The sequence below is a fragment of the Bombina bombina genome, chromosome 4 (assembly GCF_027579735.1).
Source record: "Bombina bombina isolate aBomBom1 chromosome 4, aBomBom1.pri, whole genome shotgun sequence".
Lineage (NCBI taxonomy): Eukaryota > Metazoa > Chordata > Amphibia > Anura > Bombinatoridae > Bombina > Bombina bombina.
In genome coordinates this window covers 38,346,276-38,358,377 of record NC_069502.1, presented here as the reverse complement: position 1 = coordinate 38,358,377, position 12,102 = coordinate 38,346,276, and the positions used below count along the sequence as shown (strand labels likewise).

Sequence of the window (12,102 nt, the reverse complement as noted above, 5' to 3'; positions counted from 1 at the left end):
GAGCGATATTCAATGCTCTCAAGGCTTGGCCTCAGCTAGCGAGGGCCAAGTTCATACGGTTTCAATCAGACAACATGACAACTGTTGCGTACATCAACCATCAGGGGGGAACAAGGAGTTCCCTGGCGATGGAAGAAGTGACCAAAATCATTCTATGGGCGGAGTCTCACTCCTGCCACCTGTCTGCTATCCACATCCCAGGAGTGGAAAATTGGGAAGCGGATTTTCTGAGTCGTCAGACATTGCATCCGGGGGAGTGGGAACTCCATCCGGAAATCTTTGCCCAAGTCACTCAGCTGTGGGGCATTCCAGACATGGATCTGATGGCCTCTCGTCAGAACTTCAAAGTTCCTTGCTACGGGTCCAGATCCAGGGATCCCAAGGCGGCTCTAGTGGATGCACTAGTAGCACCTTGGACCTTCAAACTAGCTTATGTGTTCCCGCCGTTTCCTCTCATCCCCAGGCTGGTAGCCAGGATCAATCAGGAGTGGGCGTCGGTGATCTTGATAGCTCCTGCGTGGCCACGCAGGACTTGGTACGCAGATCTGGTGAATATGTCATCGGCTCCTCCTTGGAAGCTACCTTTGAGACGAGACCTTCTTGTTCAGGGTCCGTTCGAACATCCGAATCTGGTTTCACTCCAGCTGACTGCTTGGAGATTGAACGCTTGATCTTATCGAAGCGAGGATTCTCAGATTCTGTTATCGATACTCTTGTTCAGGCCAGAAAGCCTGTAACTAGAAAGATTTACCACAAAATTTGGAAAAAATATATCTGTTGGTGTGAATCTAAAGGATTCCCTTGGGACAAGGTTAAGATTCCTAGGATTCTATCCTTCCTTCAAGAAGGATTGGAAAAAGGATTATCTGCAAGTTCCCTGAAGGGACAGATTTCTGCCTTGTCTGTGTTACTTCACAAAAAGCTGGCCGCTGTGCCAGATGTTCAAGCCTTTGTTCAGGCTCTGGTTAGAATTAAGCCTGTTTACAAACCTTTGACTCCTCCTTGGAGTCTCAATTTAGTTCTTTCAGTTCTTCAGGGGGTTCCGTTTGAACCCTTGCATTCCGTTGATATTAAGTTATTATCTTGGAAAGTTTTGTTTTTAGTTGCAATTTCTTCTGCTAGAAGAGTTTCAGAATTATCTGCTCTGCAGTGTTCTCCTCCTTATCTGGTGTTCCATGCAGATAAGGTGGTTTTACGTACTAAACCTGGTTTTCTTCCAAAAGTTGTTTCTAACGAAAACATTAACCAGGAGATTATCGTACCTTCTCTGTGTCCGAAACCAGTTTCAAAGAAGGAACGTTTGTTGCACAATTTGGATGTTGTTCGCGCTCTAAAATTCTATTTAGATGCTACAAAGGATTTTAGACAAACATCTTCCTTGTTTGTTGTTTATTCCGGTAAAAGGAGAGGTCAAAAAGCAACTTCTACCTCTCTCTCTTTTTGGATTAAAAGCATCATCAGATTGGCTTACGAGACTGCCGGACGGCAGCCTCCCGAAAGAATCACAGCTCATTCCACTAGGGCTGTGGCTTCCACATGGGCCTTCAAGAACGAGGCTTCTGTTGATCAGATATGTAGGGCAGCGACTTGGTCTTCACTGCACACTTTTACCAAATTTTACAAGTTTGATACTTTTGCTTCTTCTGAGGCTATTTTTGGGAGAAAGGTTTTGCAAGCCGTGGTGCCTTCCATTTAGGTGACCTGATTTGCTCCCTCCCTTCATCCGTGTCCTAAAGCTTTGGTATTGGTTCCCACAAGTAAGGATGACGCCGTGGACCGGACACACCTATGTTGGAGAAAACAGAATTTATGTTTACCTGATAAATTACTTTCTCCAACGGTGTGTCCGGTCCACGGCCCGCCCTGGTTTTTTTAATCAGGTCTGATAATTTATTTTCTTTAACTACAGTCACCACGGTACCATATGGTTTCTCCTATGCAAATATTCCTCCTTAACGTCGGTCGAATGACTGGGGTAGGCGGAGCCTAGGAGGGATCATGTGACCAGCTTTGCTGGGCTCTTTGCCATTTCCTGTTGGGGAAGAGAATATCCCACAAGTAAGGATGACGCCGTGGACCGGACACACCGTTGGAGAAAGTAATTTATCAGGTAAACATAAATTCTGTTTTATCTGGTAAGCATAAATTGTTGTTATCACTGCTAGAGAATAGTCATTGATACTGTATCTATAAGCCGGTAGTGAGTTCTACAGATGCAATATTCCACTCTCAGCTGGTTCTCTCCCCATATCCTAGGATGGCCGGGGCTTTGGCATTGGGGAGCTGGTCTGGGGGAAGTTGCGTGGGTTCTCCTGGTGGCCTGGTCGGATTGTGTCCTGGTGGATGACTGGCAGGAGCCGTGCAGCGGAGGGTACGCGCTGGGTCATGTGGTTTGGTGATGGAAAGTTCTCTGTGGTAAGGCTTCATCTCGCAACTGTATTATCAATAACATATATCCCTGCCATGTTTACTTTACAAATATATATCCCTGCCATGTTTACTTTACAAATATATATCACTGCCATGTTTACTTTACAAACATATATCCCTGCCATGTTTACTTTACAAACATATATCCCTCCATGTTTACTTTACAAATATATATTCCTAACATCTTTACTATGTTTACTTTACAAACATATATCCCTGCCATATTTACTTTACAAACATATATCCCTGCCATATTTACTTTACAAACATATATCCCTGCCATGTTTACTTTACAAATATATATCCCTCCATGTTTACTTTACAAATATATATCCCTAACATCTTTATTATGTTTACTTTGCAAACATATATCCCTGCCATGTTTACTTTACAAACATATATCCCTGCCATGTTTACTTTACAAACATACTGTATATCCCTGCCATGTTTGTATAATTGTATAATTCCTAACATCTTTACTATGTTTACTTTACAAACATATATCCCTGCCATATTTACTTTACAAACATATATCCCTGCCATGTTTACTTTACAAACATACTGTATATCCCTGCCATGTTTGTATAATTGTATAATTCCTAACATCTTTACTATGTTTACTTTACAAACATATATCCCTGCCATATTTACTTTACAAACATATATCCCTGCCATGTTTACTTTACAAACATACTGTATATCCCTGCCATGTTTGTATAATTGTATAATTCCTAACATCTTTACTATGTTTACTTTACAAACATATATTCCTACCATGTTTACTTTACAAACATATATCCCTGCCATGTTTACTTTACAAACATATATCCCTCCATGTTTACTTTACAAATATATATTCCTAACATCTTTACTATGTTTACTTTACAAACATATATCCCTGCCATGTTTACTTTACAAACATACTGTATATCCCTGCCATGTTTATTTTACAAACATTTATCCCTGCCATGTTTACTTTACAAACATATATCACTGCCATGTTTACTTTACAAACATACTGTATATCCCTGCCATGTTTACTTTACAAACATATATCCCTGCCATGTTTACTTTACAAACATATATCACTGCCATGTTTACTTTACAAACATATATCCCTGCCATGTTTACTTTACAAACATATATCACTGCCATGTTTACTTTACAAATATATATCCCTCCATGTTTACTTTACAAATATATATTCCTAACATCTTTACTATGTTTACTTTACAAACATATATCCCTGCCATATTTACTTTACAAACATATATCCGTGCCATGTTTACTTTAAAAATATATATCCCTCCATGTTTACTTTACAAATATATATCCCTAACATCTTTACTATGTTTACTTTGCAAACATATATCCCTGCCATGTTTACTTTACAAACATATATCCCTGCCATGTCTACTTTACAAACATACTGTATATCCCTGCCATGTTTACTTTACAAACATATATTCCTGCCATGTTTACTTTACAAACATATATCACTGCCATGTTTACTTTACAAACATATATCCCTCCATGCTTACTTTACAAATATATATTCCTAACATCTTTACTATGTTTACTTTACAAACATATATCCCTGCCATATTTACTTTACAAACATATCCCTGCCATGCTTACTTTACAAACATATATCTCTGCCATGTTTACTTTACAAACATATATCCCTGCCATGTTTACTTTACAAACATACTGTATATCCCTGCCATGTTTACTTTACAAACATATATCCCTGCCATGTTTACTTTACAAACTTTTATCCCTGCCATGTTTACTTTACAAACATATATCACTGCCATGTTTACTTTACAAACATACTGTATATCCCTGCCATGTTTACTTTACAAACATATATTCCTGCCATGTTTACTTTACAAACATATATCCCTGCCATGTTTACTTTACAAACATATATCCCTCCATGTTTACTTTACAAACATATATCCCTCCATGTTTACTTTACAAACATATATCACTGCCATGTTTACTTTACAAACATATATCCCTGCCATGTCTACTTTACAAACATACTGTATATCCCTGCCATGTTTACTTTACAAACATATATTCCTGCCATGTTTACTTTACAAACATATATCACTGCCATGTTTACTTTACAAACCTATATCCCTCCATGTTTACTTTACAAATATATATTCCTAACATCTTTACTATGTTTACTTTACAAACATGCCATATTTACTTTACAAAAATATATCCCTGCCATGCTTACTTTACAAACATATATCCCTGCCATGTTTACTTTACAAACATACTGTATATTCCTGCCATGTTTATTTTACAAACATATATCCCTGCCATGTTTACTTTACAAACATACTGTATATCCCTGCCATGTTTACTTTACAAACATATATCCCTGCCATGTTTACTTTACAAACTTTTATCCGTGCCATGTTTACTTTACAAACATATATCACTGCCATGTTTACTTTACAAACATACTGTATATCCCTGCCATGTTTACTTTACAAACATATATTCCTGCCATGTTTACTTTACAAACATATATCACTGCCATGTTTACTTTACAAACATATATCCCTGCCATGTTTACTTTACAAACATATATCCCTCCATGTTTACTTTACAAACATATATCCCTGCCATGTTTACTTTACAAACATATATCCCTCCATGTTTACTTTACAAACATATATCCCTGCCATGTTTACTTTACAAACATATATCCCTGCCATGTTTACTTTACAAACATATATCCCTGCCATGTTTACTTTACAAACATATATACCTGCCATGTTTACTTTACAAACATATATCCCTGCCATGTTTACTTTACAAACATACGGTATATCCCTGCCATGTTTACTTTACAAACATACTTTATATCCCTGCCATGTTTACTTTACAGACATATATCCCTGCCATGTTTACTTTACAAACATATATCCCTGCCATGTTTACTTTACAAACATACCGTATATCCCTGCCATGTTTACTTTACAAACATATATCCCTGCCATGTTTACTTTACAAACATACTGTATATCCCTGCCATGTTTACTTTACAAATATATATCCCTCCATGTTTACTTTACAAACATACTGTATATCCCTGCCATGTTTACTTTATAAACATACTGTATATCCCTGCCATGTTTACTTTACAAACATACTGTATATCCCTGCCATGTTTACTTTACAAACATACTGTATATCCCTGCCATGTTTACTTTACAAACATACTGTATATCCCTGCCATGTTTACTTTACAAACATACTGTATATCCCTGCCATGTTTACTTTACAAATATAATTCCCTCCATGTTTACTTTACAAACATACTGTATATCCCTGCCATGTTTACTTTACAAACATACTGTATATCCCGGCCATGTTTACTTTACAAATATATATCCCTCCATGTTTACTTTACAAACATACTGTATATCCCTGCCATGTTTACTTTACAAACATACTGTATATCCCTGCCATGTTTAGTTTACAAATATATATCCCTCCATGTTTACTTTACAAACATACTGTATATCCCTGCCATGTTTACTTTACAAACATACTGTATATCCCTGCCATGTTTACTTTACAAATATATATCCCTCCATGTTTACTTTACAAACATACTGTATATCCCTGCCATGTTTAGTTTACAAACATACTGTATATCCCTGCCATGTTTACTTTACAAACATACTGTATATCCCTGCCATGTTTACTTTACAAACATATTGTATATCCCTGCCATGTTTACTTTACAAACGTATATCCCTGCCATGTTTACTTTACAAACAAATATCCCTGCCATGTTTACCTCACGTTTAATAGAAACATTGGCTCAAAATCAAACTCTTTTATTGGTGTCTTAGCTATGTAGCACTGCTTGATGATGCTGCAGGGTGATATTCAGATTCAGGGATTTCAACGTTTCTGGGACTCACAATCTTCATCAAACGTAAACCATGTTATGCACCATCTCATACTCATAATAAGAGTCAAGAATGAGTAAAAAACAAACAAATGTATTATATACTATCTTTCTTAGCTTTGCCCCATCTGATGTGTTTTACTTATGTGCTTGTTATTGTGCATATTGTGAAGAGATGTCTTTGTATGATACAGTTTTCTCTCTTAAAAAGGAATGTTAAAGTACTGAAACCTCTCACACACTTCTCTTGATCTCTCTCCCTCTCTTCTCCTCCTTCTGTCTCTCTCCCCTCTCAGTTTTATTGGCATAGGGCCAAGCACATATATTAGGGAATGTGGCACTGGGCTAATGTTGACATTACATGGTATAAACTGAGTATACGGCCAGTATTGGAATCTCTGTTGGTAGGTCTAAGTAAATGTGCTGTAAAAGGGTTTCAGTCTTTATTTTTAGATTGGACGTACTTGGTCTTAATTGGTGCAAGAACTGTCTCTGCTTTGGGTTTGTTTACTGTATGAAAGTTATAATTCCAGTATATAGTCCTGGCGTAAGTAATGAGGATCTTGATAGACTGTCTTACAATATTATGCTAAAAAATAGCCCCCAAAGATTTTGCAGGACTTCTCTCTATGGGATCTTTGATTATCATGTATTTACACCCTCTGTCTTTCCGTCTCGTTCTCTCCAGACTTTAATATTCAGCAGAATAAATATATTATTCCAATGGTGCCTGTTTGTACCCTCTGATATGTCCCTGATCTCACATAACTTTTATCTGACTATATTTTATCCTGTAACTACTCACCCACTACAAATATATCATTATAAATCACGCTGACAGTTGTATAATGAACATAAATACCTAATGACATCAGAATCCTTGTTTTACTACATAACCTTTTATTGGGAAAGTATAAAGGAAATTCAAAGCTTTGAAATGGTCTACAAAGAAATACCTGAGTATATTTAATCATCATACATTGGCTGAGTGCTGTAAATAATAATGATTTCTCTTTCAGGTTTGTGTGGAGAAGCTAATGCCTCTCAGCTCCTTCGCTAACGCATTTCACCAGGCCACCTACAGCAAGCAGCCCATGTATAGGAAGGCCATCTATGAAGTCCTGCAGGTATGGTGGCTCTGGTGCCCATGTCTTGTCTAGTAGGTGTGGCATTTTCTCTATTTATAAGTATCACTTTGCACTCACTCTATGATATTTTTGTATGATATTTTTACATGTTTGTAATATTTTGATTTACTCTCTAGGTGGCAAGCACTCGAGCCAGAAAAGTGTTCCCATCATGCCCTGACAATGATGAGTCAGACACGTCCAAAGCAGTGGAGATACAAAATAAGCAGATGATTGAGTGGGCGCTGGGAGGTTTCCAACCTTCTGGACCCAAGGGCCTGGAACCTCCAGAAGGTGGGCTCATTAAAATACCCTTCTCAGTATATCCATATTGCCAACATTAGTAAGGCTCTTTTTAAGATCAGGAGGGAATTGAAAATGGGCTCTGGTGCCTAGCAACATGCCCTCACCGTTGCACCGCTCTCCTCAATGTCATGAACTAGCGGCACAGCCACTCCTCACACACGTGGCAGCAACAGAAGCGGCGCAAATGGCTGACCCTGAGTTTGTAAGGCAGGAGCAGAATTCACTGCTGAATATCAGGCAATGAATTGGATTAAAGTATGGGTAAAATAGTGGTACAATGTGGCAATTAAACCCCTTTATTACTTGTGCCAGAAAAAGAAGGGGTAAATAAACCTCTGTGTGCAGTTTTATTAGTCATGGGGTTAAATCACTGATCTATGTATGTATTTGTGCTATAGAGAGAGTGATAGACTAGATAGATAGCTGTAGATAGACAGATTAAAGGATGAACACTGCTGTGTGAGGGTTCCAGGTGATCAAGGTATTAAATACGGCTGTGATTTGAAACATTTCTTGCTTCTAGATTCTATTAATTCCCTCAGTAATAAAAACACTATTGTTTATAAAAGGATTTACTCCTTTTGCATTGCTTTTTATCAGTTCTATAACTCGCAGATATTCTCATATGACGCAAGACACTTTATCTGTGCTGCATGTGCAGAGTGTGCTGGTCTCCCCTATAATGTACCTAATAATTCCCAAAGTAATGCGCCCCAAGGTGATCCCCTATAAGATTGGGTTCAGCAGGGCTGACAAATACAGACATCATAACCAGACAATGGCTTTCTTGGGCCCTGGGTTAATATTTTGTATAACCTCAGTGAATGTACCCCTTTTACATAAAGTGCTTACTCACCAGCCATTGCACAGTATAAATATTACAAAAACTTTACTCTTCATGTTTCTTCGCCACAGAGGAACGTAATCCGTACAAAGAAGTTTACACAGAGATGTGGGTGGAGCCGGAAGCTGCAGCCTACGCCCCACCACCTCCTGCCAAGAAACCTCGTAAAAGCACAGAGAAACCCAAGGTCAAAGAGATCATTGATGAGCGCACAAGAGGTGAGTGCACTGTACGCTTCCTGTAGGTTTGAGTTTGGTAACATCAGGGAAATATAGAAAACATTGGGCCAGATTACCAGTGGAGCGTTATTTAAATGTTGACTGTTCTAGAGGTAAGCTTTCTGTACACGTCAGGTTGCACTCGTATTACAAGTTGAAAGTAAACTGTTTTGCAAGATGAAAATATGAATATTTCACATTCCAATGTTCTTCACATAGAAGAATCTGTTCTATTTATTCACAAGTGGCGTGCTAACATTTGTGCATGCGCGATATCGGGGTTTTGCGTGTGACGGAAAGAGCGCAAATCAGTTTTTATTCTCGTCAGGTTAGCGCGACTGAGAATCTTGCGTAAAGGGTAGTGCGTAAAAAAAAGTCACACTAAACACAACAGAGATTGAAAATTACATTTACACTCATATAAACACTATCTGATAAAACATATAAACAAAAGTATATGACAAGGTGTTTGACTGCAAAGGGCTATATTGTATATACTCATACATACATTTATTTATATATATATCATCCGTGTGTATCTGCACTCACAATGCAATAGGGTCTTCAAACAGGATGCAAAGTCGGTAGTACTTACAGTCTGTTTCAATGAAGGACTGCACTCACTGGATTTAGATAAAGGAATAAATATTTAATCCTTTATCTAAGTCCAGTGAGTGCAGTCCTTCATTGAAACAGAATATATATATATATAATAAATGTCAAGCAGGGACTGCACTCACTGCATTTAGATAAAACAGTTCTTATTTATAAAATGTTTTTTTTTTTTTTTTAAATAAGTTCTTATATATTAAGTGGTAACATTTCGGGGTTCACAGACCCCTTCCTCAGAGCAGACAGGGTACAAATGAAAACAGTGTAACTTAAATATGTTAAGCCCCACACATCAATTAATTAAAAAAATTGCGCCAAAATTGTGTTCTCATGGCAACTCCACTGTTGCCTCGTTACAAAAACTAAATAAACATGAAATTTAGAAATAGATATATAAATACTGTAGTGTGTGTATATATATATATATATATATATATATATATATATATATATAAATAAATAGATATACAGGTATCGGTATATATAGAAATATGTAGTTACTATAAAAATAACATTCTAACGTTTTTGCGTGCTTTGGGTTTTACTCCTGCGCAAACCTTTTACTTTCAACTTGTAATATGCGCGCTACCTGATGCACACAAAAGCTTTCTTCTAGCAAAGTTATAGCGCACCACTTGTAATCAAGCCCAGTATAAGCCTGTATGCTGTCAATATTTGTTGCTAACTATTGTTTTCTCTTTGCTAGAGAGACTGGTTTATGAAGTGCGACAAAAGTGCAGAAACATTGAAGGTGAGACTGGGGCAGTGTGATCTGTGGGGGGGGGGGGAACTAAGTAATGAGTGTGATATACATTAGTAATGAGCTTGTGTGTGATATACATTAGTAATGAGCTTGTGTGTGATATACATAAGTAATGAGCTTGTGTATGATATACATTATTAATGAGCTTGTGTGTGATATACATAAGTAATGAGCTTGTGTGTGATATACATAAGTAATGAGCTTGTGTGTGATATACATTAGTAATGAGCTTGTGTGTGATATACATTAGTAATGAGCTTGTGTGTGATATACATTAGTAATGAGCTTGTGTGTGATATACATTAGTAATGAGCTTGTGTGTGATATACATAAGTAATGAGCTTGTGTATGATATACATTATTAATGAGCTTGTGTGTGATATACATAAGTAATGAGCTTGTGTGTGATATACATTAGTAATGAACTTGTGTGTGATATACATAAGTAATGAGCTTGTGTATGATATACATTATTAATGAGCTTGTGTGTGATATACATTAGAAATGAGTTTGTGTGTGATATACATTAGTAATGAGCTTGTGTGTGATATACATTAGTAATGAGCTTGTGTGTGATATACATTAGTAATGAGCTTGTGTGTGATATACATAAGTAATGAGCTTGTGTATGATATACATAAGTAATGAGTTTGTGTGTGATATACATAAGTAATGAGCTTGTGTGTGATATACATTAGTAATGAGTTTGTGTGTGATATACATTAGTAATGAGCTTGTGTGTGATATACATAAGTAATGAGCTTGTGTGTGATATACATTAGTAATGAGCTTGTGTGTGATATACATAAGTAATGAGCTTGTGTGTGTGATATAGATTAGTAATGAGCTTGTGTGTGATATACATTAGTAATGAGCTTGTGTGTGATATACATTATTAATGAGCTTGTGTGTGATATACATAAGTAATGAGCTTGTGTATGATATACATTATTAATGAGCTTGTGTGTGATATACATTAGTAATGAGTTTGTGTGTGATATACATAAGTAATGAGCTTGTGTGTGATATAGATTAGTAATGAGCTTGTGTGTGATATACATTAGTAATGAGCTTGTGTGTGATATACATTAGTAATGAGCTTGTGTGTGATATACATAAGTAATGAGCTTGTGTTTGATATACATTAGTAATGAGCTTATGTGTGATATACATTAGTAATGAGCTTGTGTGTGATATACATTAGTAATGAGCTTGTGTGTGATATACATTATTAATGAGCTTGTGTGTGATATACATTAGTAATGAGCTTGTGTGGGATATACATTAGTAATGAGCTTGTGTGGGATATACATAAGTAATGAGCGTGTGTGTGATATACATTAGTAATGAGCTTGTGTGTGATATACATTAGTAATGAGCTTATGTGTGATATACATAAGTAATGAGCTTGTGTGTGATATACATAAGTGATGAGCTTTTGTATGATATACATTAGTAATGAGCTTGTGTGTGATATATATAAGTAATGAGTGTGTGTGATATACATAAGTAATGAGCTTGTGTGTGATATACATTAGTAATGAGCTTGTGTGTGATATACATTAGTAATGAGCTTGTGTGTGATATACATTAGTAATGAGCTTGCGTGTGATATACATTAGTAATGAGTTTGTGTGTGATATACATAAGTAATGAGCTTGTGTATGATATACATAAGTAATGAGCGTGTGTGATATACATAAGTAATGTGCTTGTGTGTGATATACTTTAGTAATGATCTTGTGTGTGATATACATAAGTAATGAGCTTGTGTGTGATATAAATAAGTAATGAGCTTGTGTATGATATACATAAGTAATGAGCTTGTGTGTGATATACATAAGTAATGTGCTTGTGTG

The 12,102-nt window shown here is 36.5% G+C and overlaps 1 protein-coding gene across 2 annotated transcripts in view; it reads left to right on the top strand.

Moving 5' to 3' along the window:
* Nucleotides 1–12,102, top strand: part of LOC128655877 (DNA (cytosine-5)-methyltransferase 3A) — an 877,286-nt gene that overhangs the window by 667,947 nt on the left and 197,237 nt on the right. For both annotated transcript variants that reach the window (XM_053709465.1, XM_053709464.1), the window contains exons 8-12: nucleotides 2,257–2,415; nucleotides 7,393–7,500; nucleotides 7,638–7,794; nucleotides 8,722–8,868; nucleotides 10,187–10,231. In XM_053709465.1, the coding sequence (XP_053565440.1) occupies nucleotides 2,257–2,415; nucleotides 7,393–7,500; nucleotides 7,638–7,794; nucleotides 8,722–8,868; nucleotides 10,187–10,231 (616 nt within the window). The remainder of the gene's footprint in view (nucleotides 1–2,256; nucleotides 2,416–7,392; nucleotides 7,501–7,637; nucleotides 7,795–8,721; nucleotides 8,869–10,186; nucleotides 10,232–12,102) is intronic.